Source organism: Pieris rapae, chromosome 15, assembly GCF_905147795.1.
Source record: "Pieris rapae chromosome 15, ilPieRapa1.1, whole genome shotgun sequence".
Lineage (NCBI taxonomy): Eukaryota > Metazoa > Arthropoda > Insecta > Lepidoptera > Pieridae > Pieris > Pieris rapae.
The window spans coordinates 6482816-6499404 of NC_059523.1; the positions used below are offsets into that span (position 1 = coordinate 6482816).

Sequence of the window (16589 nt, forward strand, 5' to 3'; positions counted from 1 at the left end):
AAAAAAGTAAAAACAAAACAAGTTTTTATACTTACTGAAATATAAAAAAAACGTAGTTGGTATTTTTATATTTTGTTTTGTATAATATGCAATCTATATATCTATCGGGACAAAACATAGGCTGGGGTGCATTTAATAATTTTTGATTAGGTAATTCATAGTTTTTTGGAATGTACAATTTTTCAGGCTACAAAACGCTCTAATATTTACATTTACAATCTCGTTTATAAAGAATTAATTATTTACTTAAACAAATTCATAAAATTACATAACGTTGGAACACAAATTGGTCACAATTTCTCCGTCCACCGAAGCGTACACATACAATAATGTTATATAATATGTACTTTAAAAATAAAATTTATAATATAATTAAATGAAATAGTATAAAATAGAAAATGTTTATATTTTGTATGTTCTATTTTCATTATTAATCGATGCGATTTATTTTCACGACTGTTCACTAACAGCACTATCTTGTTTAGTTCAGTAAATAAGTTTACCGTGCAAACTTTAAATAAGGTAACTTTTAAACTTGAAAACTAAATTTAAATATTAGTTAAAAATGTGATTCCATACAAAAACAGCTGTATTCATTCCTAATAGCACTCTATATTTTCACTACAAAACTGAGCGCATTACAAACACTTAAATGAAATAAACAGTTTCTGATTAAATATTTTACGCGATTCGCATCGTTTGTTTCATATATTTGCTTTTAATTATTTGCAATTCAATTCGCGTTCCATAAACCATAGATGGTTAACACGACTTTAAAACTGTCATCGCGACAATAATTAGAGAAATATAATCGTAAATGAAATGTCTCCTGTAACCTGTGAAAATGGGCTACTGTACGGTAATTATTCAGAAACCATTTGTTAATCAACTCGTTATATTTCAATATAAAACTATTTTACAGTCAGTAACGTAAACAATTATATGATTACTTCATTTCTACAAAACACTAAACTAAGTACAAGTTTGTTATTAAAAAAAGTGTATACTATATTTAAATTAAAAAAACATATTTGTGTATAAGGTTTGATACCTTTGCAAGTCTTAAAGTCATTTAAATTTAAGTGTCTTAAGCGATGCATGTCTTATCATACAAAAACTTCACTCCTATTATATCAAGCAAGTCTTTTTCTGCGTTGCGTGTTTATACTCAAGTAATCAACTTATATGGTGTATCTTTATGAAATATGTATGGTGTATAAATACAGGTCACTGACATTAGTCTGACAATATTTAATAATAGACGAATATAATTATAACAAAAATGTTAGCAAAACTTAACCTTTTCCTAATACAATATGTCTGATATTAGGAAAAGGTTAAGTTTTGTTACTTTTGTGAGGGGTAATCTCTGGATCTAGTGTACTGATTAAGAAATTTTCTGTCCCAATAAAAACCCACGTTGAAAGTATACTTATATTAATACTTAAAATGACAAGACTTTCTCGTTATACAATAATAATAAAAATTCACGTAATTTAATATTTAGAACTGATATTGATAGACACTTTTACATTATTAATACATTTGCACCTAATATAACTAATAATTGGCATTACATAAAAAATGATATATCGTAATGACGGGACAGTCTTCTATTTCTATCAATCCAAATCTATTGTCGTGCTCAGACCTGTAGTCACAGAAGTTTCAGCGGAACGAGAAACTAAAGATTAAAACATTTTTAGTAGAGAAAACTACACACGAGATTAAATTGTTTACTTGACCATTGAGATCGTAATCATACTGATAGAAGTATTTGATATATAATATGATTAGTGATATAAACGCCATCTATTGACCCGATGTATTATTATATATATTGTACGAATGTATTACAGCAATTATCCGATGGATTTTGAAGTGAAACTTCTTTCGACGTATGGGAGACATTTTGTAAGAAAACGTCACGTTTTTCGGTTACGCGCCATGTTGCTTTTTTACCGAAGTTTAGTATAGTGACATAAAGAATATAATGTAATATATGATAATAATAACAACAATATATTAGTTTTAAAGTTTGGTTTGAAATAAGAATAACAATATATTAATTTGAAAGTGATAAAATAAAAAGACTTGTTCGAATTTAAGTGAATTTACAAGAAAAGTGAGAGTGATTATACATTTCGTTTTATAAATTTAACACATATGAGCATGATTTTAATATTTATTTGACGTTAACCTCACTTTTTGATTTTAAGTATCAGTGAATGTATATAAATCTGTTAAAATTAGCAAGTATTAATAAATATGACTGAAAAAATTGTTTTTCTTAAGGCTTAAGCCTTATGTACCCCATTTTCGTGAAGTTGCAAATAGTAGAAAAATGATATGTCGTAAAGAAGTTTCACTTCTTACCTGTGTACTCTGGTACTCACACATATTTTTTTATTCGTTTATTTCTTACTTCTACAGGTAACTTAAATTATATATAATAATTATACGATATAGTCAAATATAAAAGACTTATTAATATGTACATAAATATTCAAACATTTAAGAAACCAAGGAAAGGAAAAATCAATAAGATAATATATTTGATGCACGTTACATTTTTAAAATAACTTAAAATACTAAACTTATTAATTAAAAATACATTGGTTTTGAACTTCCAATTGTGTCTCACAAGATAGTACCTACTACAGAAAACTTTAATTCTCTCTAAGTGACGAAGTTTCTTTGTTGAAGATTCAGTGTAAGTTCAGGATTAAAGTTTCCTACACTATCTGAATTACTTATATCGGCGTTCAACTAGACGTATTTATCACAATTAAAATTTTTAAATTACCTTTACATCATTTCGTATTTCGATAATTATTGCTTTCATATTTCGTGGCTTCGCAACTGTTTAAATAATGAATACCAACTAGTATACTTCAGTGTAACATATTTGCCGTATGAAGTTAAACTATACAAAATTAATATGCGTAATTTTCCGTACGCCCAACAAACTAATGTTAAATATGCGAGAGCATATTGTATGGCTTTTCGTACAAATGGCACAGGATAAAAGAAATTCTTTGTTAACTAACAATGGAGAACGTTCTACTAAATACAAAGAATATTACACGGCGAAATAAATACTCTCTTTTATATGTTAGTAGCACATTTATAATAATGTTAACATTTAAACGTGTTTTAAATTAATTGTTTCAGTTCATATGTGTCAATGTGTTTTGCCACGTCAAAATTGCCGTCGCTGTTATAATTAAACCGTTTATATATGTATCTCGTTAAAATTAATTAAATTTACAATAGTACGTCTTATATAGCTGCTTCTATTACGTTGCCTTTGTATGTCTGCCGCGCTTATCATTAGACGCAATAGCGTAATAATACTATGTTAAATACTGAATGAATCCTGTGGGAATATAATTCCGATATTCCTCAGGCTCTCAGCATAAACATGAAAATGGCGTAATGCTTAATGGCCTTGAATTCATAATTGCGAATTTATTCTAAATTCGCTCTTATGAATTAAAATAAAATTATGAAATAAAACACGCTCTTACGCTGATGGGTGATTCGGTCATTTATTACAGTCTTAGTCCTGGTCTAACTGCCAATACATGGCGGGTATTATCGTGAGCCACTTATTCTTTTACAAAATATAAAAATAAGAGGCTAAAATCGCAATAGACGGACATATTGTCCAATACTGGTATGGACGTCGCTTGTTGCGTCGAGAAATGTAGAAGACAGAACTTTGCCAATTATTCATATCCTCTAAAACTGAGCATAATTTGAAGTCTAAAGGCTTGAGGTCTGGGCTAGATGAGGGCCAGTCTTCAGCTCTTTTAAAGTCCTGAACGTTGGTTTCATGCCAAGCTTTGAAGCAATTGGAGGTTTGGGCCAGGTGTAGCATCCTCATGAAATTTTACGGTATATTTTATAAAGCTTTATATCTGAGAAGTTTCACAACATGATCCAAAACTGTATCTTGATACACTGACTGAAGTTTTCACTCCTTTTTCACAATGTTGTTTTGTCACTACTTGATAAGACACGCCCCACTAAACCATCACTGACGTTTGATGAAGACCACGTTGTACCTTTCCGACTTATGCGTTAATAATACGACGTAAGGATTAATTTAGTGTATGTTTTTCGACGATAAGCACCGAGCTTCTTGTCTTGTTTTCTAATTCGCGACATGGTATTACCGGGAATCGTCGTTCCTCGCGATAACATTTTTTGACTCCTAATGGGGTTTCGACGAATTCGGACTTTAACAGCATTAATAGCCTTTGTAGTTCTAATAGCAGGTGTTGTTGTATCTGTTGATAGTAAGATTTACGAACAAACAGCTGACACCTAGGTTTTGAAGTGTCTAGAATATGACAGACGGCTGCATACCCTCTTTGTGCAAGACGATTCTATGTTCTTTAACACTCCATTGCATATTGTAATTTGATAATAAACACGAAAAAATGAGGAAAGGCGCAAAATCGAAAGAAGTTTTTAAAATAATAATAAAAATACGTATTCCAAATTCAAAATAATTAAAAAATTGAAAAATAAAAAAGTTTTTATGTAAAAATATTTATTGCCAGACTAGATTAGATTAGATTAGATAGACTAGATACAGTTAGATATCTCCTATAAACCTTTTAAACAACCTATAACTATTTTAAAGCTTTATAATAAAAATATATTGCCCGTTCTTTATATATAATAAATTACTAAGATGAAATCCTCAGACGAAAGCAAATTTCCTTAAAACTTATTCGGTAAAGATGAAATATTTGTAATTCAAATTTTCTTTTTGGATCCTTAATCAAATTCCACTTGAAACTGATGTTGAAAAAAGGCTTCACTGGAAAGTTCAACTTTGGAAAGAGAGCAAAACGGAGCTTCCTCGGCAAATAAATTTAATAGATTAGTTCTTGAGTGAATTTACGAAAATATTAAGACAGATATCAAACCATTGTTTTTGTTGAAATTTACAATTTAGAATCAATATTTTTCTATCATTGTCGTTATTTCATTGATCAGAACCCCTTATCGGGTAAAGCCTTCGTTAAGCTTTTTTCATTCGCTTGATCTTGTGAACTTAAGATACCTTAATTTTGAAATTTCAGGTTCCGACGCAGAACCGGTCTGGAAACTCCAGGACCCAGGCTTCGATCAAGGTTATGGATCTGAGCGTTCGCCTGAAGATGACTATGTTCCTCCGATACCACCAGCCATTTCACTAGAAGAGTATGAAGCGGGATTGCGTGCCATATATCCATTTATTACTGATGGTAAGGTTTTCTTGTGTCTCATTTTGCGTTTACATAAATATATGGCAAACATCACCACCAGTAAAAGACTTATTCGGAAATTATACATTACAAATCCAATCAGATTATAATACAAGAAATCACAGCGAAATAAAAAGAGCAATATTTAAATTCCAATCGTTTCAACAGTGAAATGTATTCATAAAACACTTGGCATAAATACTTTAAGATCAATACATTTTGCCTTTCGTACCAACTTTGAGAAATTCAAAATCATAAAGATTTATTTGTTTTGCCGTAAAATGTTTAACGGGTGATTCAGCAGTTTTCCCCGAATTGCTAAATGTTACGAGATACTGTTATGACCTCACTGTTTAAGCTGTGACCTGACTGCGTTAGTTTTATAAATATTACTTAATCATTCAATCCTTGTTTTACATTAAGTCAATATAGTTAATTTTGTGTTAGTCACCTCGACGTCCACCGTTCCACAATTGCGCGTTTTTCTAGGCAGTTTTTGCCACGCACCACCACTTTGTGGAACCAGCTGCCCACTGAAGTATTTCCGAACCAATTCGACTTAGGGTCCTTCAAGAAAAGAGCGTACCAATTATTAAAAGGCCGGAAACGCCTTTCGCATGCGTATCGTGGGGGAAAAACAGTCCACATCTACACAAGAAATTGTAGACGCATTGCAATAGTGAGGGAGGCTTATCAACATCCTGAACTGATTATTGAACTGAACAGAAAGAGCATTGTATTACCTTTTTTTTCAAGATTACAGGCTTCGGGCATAAAATATGTACAATATGCCCTAAAAAGAATAATTTTTGTAGAAACTCATATCTAGTTTTTTACCCAAACTCAACTCTAATTAGGCCCTAGATACAAAAGTAATCGTTTGATTTTTTCTTCATATAGTATTGTCTTTCATTAACATAATTTTTACACATTTGAAGAAAACACTTTTTAACGGATTTAAGCACGTGAAACGTCGGAAATTATAATAATACATAGCTTTTTTTCTTCTTATTTCTATTAGAGATTTATAAATGATAAATACAAAAATTGGTTTGTAATATGGACTGTATAATATAAATAAGTTTTTAGCGGGCCCTTTTTGGGCAAAAGCCTCGTCCACATTTACATCTCTTACGTTGAAAATGCATTCATTTAATTAGTGTGATGTGGAGCGCCTTTATATTTTTATTCGTGTCCAGTTCTACTTATTTCATTTGTTTTTTGGCGTTATAATGCAGCTAGACGTAGAAGTAGATTCGTATATAATACATACATATATTTTAATATAATCTGTGACTTAAGTCCTCAACGAATATAAAGGTCCCACAATGGTCCATGACAATAGGTCAAGATGTTAAGATGCCGTTAAGGCTAGTCTCGTCCAGACTTTTTGAATGATGTATGAACATCTGCAGTCTCACTGCAACTTACGTAATTGGATGAGAAAATTCGTTCAGGTTCAACTGAAACCCTAGAAATTTTCTAAAGCGAAATATATCGCTAACGAACACATTGAACTGCAATCTGTTTATTTTCCTATTGGAAATGATTTACGATTTTAGAAAATTCTCGAAGATAAAAGAATAATTTAGGAGAGAGTCGTTTTAATTGTTTTCTACTATCGGTATTTTTCAATTAAAGCAGTTATGTTCAGATAGTTCTAGAAACGAATTGGTATACTTTTTATTATTTGCGATTTTAGGTGTTCCGCTAGCGACCTAAATTTTAATAGTTGGATTGTCATCGTTAGTAGTGTTTCGTTGATTTGTTGGAATATCATCAAGACGATAACTGTAAAAAAGGCCGACCACGCACTTGCGAGCCTTTATTGCCAGTTTGACCCATTATTAAAAAAATACCTCTTTGTATAAATTATTGTTATTGAATTTTTAAATATACTATTGTTTAGACAATCATAAATGTTTTGAAAGTTTTTAGTATTTTACTATTTCAAAACTAGTCAAAACTTTTATGATTTACAGACATAACTCTAAAGTAACTTTCCCAATTCCTACACCTTTTGGACGTCCAGATATTATTATAGTAAGCAAAAAAAAAATAAGTTTTGCAGCTCTTGAATTTTCTCAAAATTTTATAATTAATTTCGGGTTGTGGAACTTATAAGTTACTCCATAAGGGTTTCTTCTTCTTTCTCTTTCCTTAGCACTTGTACTACTTATTAATCGCCTACCCTAATATATTTCAATATATAACACAAAACCTATTATTCAACTTTACTAAATAGTTTTGATAGAACATAAATTACTCGACGTAAACTATTTGAATAGTGGTCCAAAAAGGGTATAAAATGAGTTTTAATTGTTCCGACGCTCTGGGACGGACAGAATTGGAACATTGTATTTTATCACAACTATTATCCTTAATCGTAAATAAAGTTCGGCTTACAATTGTTATCTGTTATGAAGTACATTAAATTTAGTTTTGGTTACCTACAATTTTAGTAGTTTAAATTTATCTTAAAGTATACAGTAATTTAGTCTGAAGTCGACAAAGAGTACATACTTAAGTCTGAATCATTGAATTATTGCAACTATTACTGTGACAACAGTGAATATAAAGGTATTGTTTAAATATATATACAAAGACTTTTCACAGTCAATAGCAACAGTGCTGAGGGCCATCCAAAAGCCTTTGTTTAAAGCTTTAAGATGGAATTAACAAAAAATACATAAAAAAAATGTAAGCAATTCACGAGTACAGGTTTTAACAAGAATTACATGACATGGTATATTTAGTTATAATTGATAATAAGTTTATTTTAGTTATTTGCTTAGCTGCTTTGAAAGATAAAAGAATTTATAATTAATACAATAGGTATAACTAATAATGGAACAATTGGATAGAAATACGTCACGCAAGTCTCTTATATAACCTATAATAAACTATTATTGCCTACCTGCAAAATAAGTATCAAGCAGATAATAGATAGCCTAACACAAACCAACGTAAAACCCTTTATTAAAAAACTACTTTTACATGCATTTGTCGCTCTCCTAAACAAGACTGCTATGGTTGCATTAATACTAACCACAGCGGTTTTCTGATGTAACATTTTGTTACATTATTATTTAATTTTGTAAAATAAAGGAAAAAAAGTAATACTTGTAGGACTATACAGAGAATCAGGGACAGGCTTAGCAAATTTTTCTCCAAATATTTATAATTTTATTTAAAAAAAAAACTTTATACCACGTTTGTATTACAATACTTTGATATATCTAACTAAGAGTGTCTGAATCAAATATTGCTTTAAACACACAGCAGAACAAAACTTATAATACATTACGTATTGACGTCTTCATCATCAGTTTATTCACCAAATCATATTCTTCGATTTGTAAATATAATTCCCCTTCCCCTTTTTGATGTTGTTTAAAATCAATTACAATCAATAGACAAATAACTATCGATGAAATCAGAGCTTATCTCGAAGAATGTGGGTTCGAATCTAATTGAAAAACAGGGTCTAAACCTGTCTCGAGCATTATCAGTGTATTGGTTTTGTACGTGCCACGAATACTTTACGTAAATAATAGACCAAATCAAAAATTAGTCTTTACTGCTTCGAATTTTCTTGGGAAGAATAAGAAATATAATATTTTGCGTTGATTGAACAATGTTACAGTTAATTTCATCTCCAACACCTAATATTCTTTCATATTACGTATTTAAACATCTTCTTGGCTCACATGAGGATAAAATATATGGTAGGAAAAGCGGAAAATAGGTGGCAGAACCTGGAGAAAGCATAATCACTTATAACTGACATTTCTAAAAAAAACTGAATTAATTTATGTAACATAATATTATAAAAACAATTACATAAAATATGTATATTATTTTAAAGATTTTATAAATAATTAAGACTTGTATTTAACTTAATTAAAACACAAAGTAAAAACCTATTACAAGTAAACAAAACTTCTAAGATCCAAACTTGATCAACGTGTATTATAATAATTAAGTAATGAACGGGTCCCTCGCGTAATTAATTAGTAAGTTTGTTTGGATGGGAAATTACTAGATAAATACTGTGGTCAAAGTAATAAACATAATATCGCATATATTTTTTTATATTTATTTATTAAGTTTACAACATCATACATGGTACTAAATCTACTGATTATTTTACAAAATTTTCCATCTATAATGTATGACAATTAGAGTAAACATAAGTATACAATAAAATATAAATTAAAAAATACAATTAAAACATGTATAAGAGAAGATAAGCACACAATAAAATAAAATTACCAGATTTTTTTTGTAGATAAAAATTAAATTAAATTGTAGATGTTAAAGCAGAAAAAAAAACATCAGCAAAACATCGAATTAGGTTCGAAAAAGGCACGCAACAATGCTTTCTCTAAAACTGATCAGGCCACTACCGAATATATCCAGCTCCGGATAACCTGTGTTCAGTGCGTTAAAATCCCGAAGAATTCGAACGAGAGGTGCCTGAACTCCTAGGTTGGTTTTGTCAGAAAAAAATTGGAAAAATTTCGGATTTTAGACCTAGGGAATGAATAAGAGACAACAATTTTAATATCCTGTAACAGGTCACTGCTATGATTATTTAGTTATTATTTATGTCATTAGGTAACACCGGCTAATATTTTCCATCTCTCTCATATCTATTATTTTTTTTAAGTTGCTGATGGTAAATATCTATCTATCGGTCTATGTGAAAATCCTCGGCTTATGAAAGCTAGGCGTCGCGTAAAAGATCTCTGAATGCTTTCAACGCGTTGCGAATGGATCGCATAGTGGATTCCATATAATACTGCCAAATTCAACATGTCTGCGCAACAGAGCGTTGTACAAAATTGTTTTAGTCGTACAACCAAAACAATCTGCATTCCGTTTAAGAAATCCAAGCATTCGTGTGGTGACTACTATATATACACATATTATCCAATTGAGCCTTTCATGCAAATTAAAGTAAGGCACTAAAGCTCTAGCCATACTTAAAATGAAGACTTTAATCCTTTTGTTTCATAGATAATTTACAAGTTTACCAATTTTGCTTAATAAACCTCAAATTCTGTGTTTTGTACGTCTAATTACTAGAGTATTCCACGTGCCATAAAGCCGAAATGTAGAGAACACCACTGTGACGTCACAGTACGAGTGTTAATCACGTAAATATTATTGCCTTGTAGGTTGATTTAAGCTTTGGTCAAACAGCGGACGGGCCGGGACGGCCATGCGTCTCTGACGTGAAGGGTTTTTTATATTTTTTATTGATAAAGTTTGCCAACGCTCGGCACACTGATACATTGGTAAAAACAAACACAAAATACAATTTTGAATGTGACAAGCAATTAGAGGCAAACATGACATTCATTTAGAGCACATACAAATATCAATCGAAACAATTTTTAAACAAAACAAACATTACAAAAATTAAACAATTACAAAAAAATTAAACAAAATTCGATTTTAAAGTGTGAGGGGAGCAATTATGGATATCCAGACCTAGCTTAGTTGGGTTGTAACACATTAGTTAATATAAAATAAGTCACAAAGTATAATATGCTAATCTACTCTACTCTATTTATGTCATGAATGTAGGTGGGTTTGAAATAAAATATAATTTAATAATTTACTGTATTATATATTGTTCTGTATGACCTTAAGTATAAAGTTTGAATAATAAGGATTTGTTATGTTGATTAAAAATAATGCGATTTGAAAACGACAAAACATTATTTAACTGTATGAGGCTTCGAGTACGTTTACGTAAACCGCTGTAGTAGACCATGAGGTCGAGTAAGGCCGCGTCTATATCCCAAATACGTCTATAATATACTAAAAGCCGTTTAAATTTCTACACAGAACGCATTAACTGTCATAGAAAATAACTACGATTACTATTCATTTACGCTACACGCTATGAATACTTATATGTCAAAATTGTAACTGTGCCTATGTTTGGTACTACAGGCATGCCTGGAGTGAGATGCGCGCGTCATTTGTGGGATTGCAACAAAATTTTCTCGCCTAAAATTGTCTATGAAAATATATTTCTTTTCAACGCACCAACTTATAAAATAAAAAAAAATTAATATGCGATCAGTTGTCAGAATGATTCATACGTATGCAATACGTTGTTAATAGATAATAAAATGCTAACGCGAAATGCTCATGCGATGAATTTTGTATAACTTATGGAAGAAGTAGAACCAATACATAGGATTTAACGATTTTCTCCTCGGGGAGAAGTAATATTTCCCGTTGATATATTTCACTAAGTTCCGGTAGCGTCGGGCGAATTTATAGACATTAGTTTTATTAGACATAGTAAATTTTTAGATTGAATTTTCAAAAATTTACTGGTTATAATCCTAAATTCAACTGTAGTTTTGGTCGATTAGGAAAAGGTCACAAATTAAATGTAATTTAAAAGTTATCAGTTTTAAAGGGCAAGAAAAACCATATTGCCTTTTACACTTGAAATTAGCCACAATCCTTTGGACGATCTCTTCTGTATTTTTGACACTCCCGTATACATTGTTTATATCTGGACATGATAATTTTTAGCCATGTTATAAGTAACTCCTGTTAGGTGACCAATAAATAAACAAATATGAAACGGTTGGCACGTATGAACATCATTATTAAAAATGGAAGGTATAAACTTACAGTAACCAGTTTCCAATTCAAGGGCGTTAAGAGGGCGATAAGTACTGGCAAATAACTCTCTTTTTATTTCCGTTATAAAATCATTTAAATGTTTAAATTATATTGTTGTTATAATTATATCAAATTATATATATTATTTTGAGATCTGTATCAAAAATTATGTCATTTTATTTTAAACATGTTCTAATTTTAAAATGGAATTTAAATTTTCTATTCAAATATGGAATTAGATTCAAAAATAGAACAATACCAACCCCGTTTTGTGGACTCGTGTTTTATTAAACACATTACACGGCCGTTAGCTACCGTATCTGAAATTTCCATTACCGTACCATTGTAGGGTTTTACCTGAGAAAAAACAGGGTTTTATCTCATTTACTCCCTCAATTTGTATGCACAGCTTAAAGCACCCAGGAGTAAACGGGGAACCGCATTATTTTCACTATCTTAGCTACGTGACAAATATTCCAACCCCTATTTCTTTTAAGTAATACTTTATATAGAACTTCTTTAAAAAGAGTATAATAATTTAGATATATATATAAGCCTGACTACCGTGAGATATATTATAATGAATTCATTAATAATTCTTCGTATTTAATTGATTAAAACGTATCTTTTGAAATATATTCTAAATTGAGAGACACATTACAGAGAAAGTGTACTTTAAATACATTAAAATTAATAACGTATGTACTAAAACATTTGTCAGTGTTTATTTACCGAAGTAAATGTTTATTTTATTTAAAACATTATGTAGTTCAAGTAGGTCAGTATACTTATTAAAATAAAATTTACATACATGGCCAGTTCTCAAATTAAGGGCGTAGAACGGCCGAGAAGAACTGGTAAGAAACTCTCAGAAAAACCCTTTATCGCCTACATATAATATTAATATTTAACACAATAATTTATGTATTCATCTGCAAATAAACAGGCATTCTGCATGTGTAAATTAATTCGTAAATGAAGCATTCCCTTATGCCTTTTCATATAGACGTGAAAGCTTCATAAACAACAGAACAATTTAACAATGGCGTCGATCGAATACAAGTGCATATTCAAGTCCTTTTATATCATTTCACTGTTAGTTTTGCCTTTTATAATGTAGCTAATATAAAAAGCAATACTAGACTTATACTTGGTTGTAATACCAAAATAAAAGTAAACAATATAACAGTGGAACCTATATATACATATAACTCTATCATATATAAAAATAGAGTAATAGAGCATTCGACTTATGGAGGATTTTCATTCGAGTTGTAGGAAGATTTCTTAAGATTTATAATTATATCTATTATTTTCTAAGAAAGAACGGACAAACAATGTCGAAGTCGATCATTTATTTTAACGAAGTATAGACGTTTCATATTGTTGAACTGTAAAGGTTGTAAATAAAACATTGCTATTATACAGATACAAAAGCCATGTACCGAAACAGCTGGCAGGGACTTACTATATTTATTCCATTACGATTATATACTAATAGAGGGTTGAGATTGCAAGTAATGGCGGTTTTGGGGCTTGCAGGGAAGGGTACAAAATTGTTATTCTATCTTTAGAGGTTTTCGGCTCATGGAGGTCCAACTAAAGAGGTTCTACTTTATTAGTTCATTTATATGGAGCTAATTTATTCGTGTATCGAAAGGAAAGAATTTTTTTTACCTGTCGTGTGATAAATGCTCCCTTTTTTTATAAGTATTTATATTGCAATCAATCAGCTAGACTATGAGCAGATGTGTTGAGAGCTGTTAGGTAGGATAGTTATTCATAAAAGTGAATAATGTTTTGGTGCGTTTTCTATGTCATTGCATACTAATAAATAAAAATAATTACTATAGGAGAGGTATTTAAGAAAAACAGATTCTAAATTAGTACAAATTATATTTGCCCAAATTTATAAAGAAATTATTCCCATAAAAATTTATTTGAACGATTAGGTGCAGGAAGTAATCCTCATCAACATAGAATTTACGGAAAAAGCTGACATTAAGCGGCAATTAAATTCCCAAATCTCGTACAAAATAGCTACATAACTTCCTTTGATGCGAAGGGGTTGCTACCCTTGTCACAATAACACGTTTTCTTGCCCTAAATTACCATTTTCACGGATGTATATAGACGATTAACAATAGCATTGACGCTTTGAAAGATTATTGTATGGAATACGTATTTATAGAACAGTACAAAAGAAAGTTAGAACAATCATTTATCTACATTAATTTAGAACATAAATATAATCGAAAATAGTGTACACAATAGCTTCAAGGTATTAAAAGTAAACAAAATTAAAGAGGATTTAAAAAACTATTCTTAAATTTACGTTACAAATTTATAGTATTACTTAATACATAACCATATATGCAATGAACGAAAAAGTTTTCCTTTTTTTTAATTTTTCATTTTTATACCGAGATTATTTTTTTTATTTCAAAGGGCACACTAACGAAATACATACAAACATTTACAGAAAATACATGTGCATGCATGTGCATCAATAATATGCGTGCACAACATATATAGGGAACATTACAATGAAAAAAAGAAAATAACATAAACATAAAAAAAACAAATGTACAATTTGAAAATATTACAAAAATATATATTCATAATAATAATAACTAATACATTTCTTCTTTGTAATTGTCACTATTGGTCACGGACCAACACAACACATGTTTATAACAATTAGGGATTACTTCACTGCAAAAGTAGCAGACGTAACATAAAATAATTATTTTCCTACATATCTTTCGATATTCAAACATTTAAAAGGAAATCTATTGTCGGAATTCGATTCGTACATCTGGTGCTCGCGAATCTAAGCCAGAAACCCATTCATCATTCGAAGCTATCGACACCAATCGCTTTATCAGCGGTCTCACACTATTTGTCTTTTCTTGCCGTATTTTATTTATTTTGATTAATGGTGTAGATAATTTATTTCACTAGAAAATCGTTTTAAACTACCACCTACTTACAGATCGGAGACTTGACAATTGATTTCATGATTGTTTGAAAATCTTTTTTTCTAAAATAGGTATCAAATGAGCCTGAGAATCGACCTTAGGCAACTACCACAGCCTATGGATATCGATTTAGTGATGTGTGGCCGGCCTTTGGAGGCGGAGTACGCCCACTTTGAATCCTAGATGTCATATCAACTTGCTAAGTACTCCTCTCAATTACCTCCAGATTTTTAAACAACTTTTAAGTTAAAAGTGTCTTTTTTATTACAAATTTCTTAATATCCTGACTCTTGTGTTGGGAGATTTTATATTGGGTGACGTGTTAATTGATATTTGTATGTAGTATAATTATAAATAGGACTTACAGAAGCGTGTTAATCTATTAACAAATAGTAAACCATCGTAGAAAGTGAAAACATTGTTTTATTATAATTTAAACAACGCTTTATTCCTTCATGTGTATGTGTATTCAGTACACGTAACCAATGGCTAAATGGATTATACCATCATCATTTTCCTACGCTCATTTCACTAAGTGAACTCGTTGCCCGCCTCGATGCTTCACCCTTCCTCTCTTTCATTTTCCTGTCAAAATTTCCTACAAAAATATTATGATAATTTAATTATGAAGAAATAGTTACTATAAATGTATGACACCAATCATTCCATATCTCGGTTATCTTCTCATGGAAAGTATGACATCTGACCCTTTCCCATACAAACGCGGGAAAAATATGGAACGCCTCATACGACGTAATCGGATATAATATAAATAGCATACGTGGGAAGTATTCTTCTGTGAATTAATTTCTTATTGCAGTTCAAAGAATGCTTTTAGGAAAACTCGAAAGCGTAAGAAAAAGTTAATCACATTTTAATTATGTTAGTGGATGATGCGAGACATACACTTTTGTGTCTGCCTTAGTTTTTATGACTTTGCAATCAAATAATTGTACTACGGACATTAGTGAAAACCTTGTTCTATTTTAACTATTAATCAGTGACACTACAACCTCTTTAGGTCTTGGCCTCAGATTTCTGAATCTGTTTCATGATCATTTTTAAATCTAATAGGCAAGTAGGTGATCAGCCTCCAGTGCCTGACACACGCTGTCGACTTTTTGGGTCTAAGACATGTCGGTTTCCTCACGATGTTTTCCTTCACCGTTCGAGCAAATGTTAAATGCGCACATAGAAAGAAACTCCATTGCACAGCCGGGGACCGAACCTACAACCTCTTGTATGAGAGTCGCACGCTAAAGCCACTAGGCCAACACTGCTCCCAACTATTACTGTCAGGATATACATATAAGATAACAATCACTCTTTTTAATCTTAAAAATTTATAGTCCCTGAGTTTCGTTGGTCATTTTCCAAGGCAGCTCGGTTTTAAATGAAAGAGTAAATGACGGTGCATTCCGTTTAATTGTGATATATGCATGCAGGCATCTCTAGCCCAATACGCCTAGACACAACACACTAGTCATGAGATTTGTGTTACAAACCATCCCCGTTAATCTGTTGGTAAAATAGAACTCAATATTTCAGTTTTACCAGAACGTTTCTTGGGATAGTAGGTGAAAGGAAATGCCATAGTCACTGAAATAAACATTTTACACGTCACCTATTTTGTTAGATGTAATACAGGAGAAGTGAAATTTTATTTTTTTGTTTGTAATAAATTTTC

General features: G+C 30.8%; 1 protein-coding gene across 1 annotated transcript in view; it reads left to right on the forward strand.

Moving 5' to 3' along the window:
• LOC110996753 overlaps window positions 1-16589 on the forward strand; it is a 69690-nt gene that overhangs the window by 23043 nt on the left and 30058 nt on the right. The window contains exon 3 of the mRNA XM_022264577.2: window positions 5100-5264. Within this exon, the coding sequence (XP_022120269.2) occupies window positions 5100-5264 (165 nt within the window). The remainder of the gene's footprint in view (window positions 1-5099; window positions 5265-16589) is intronic.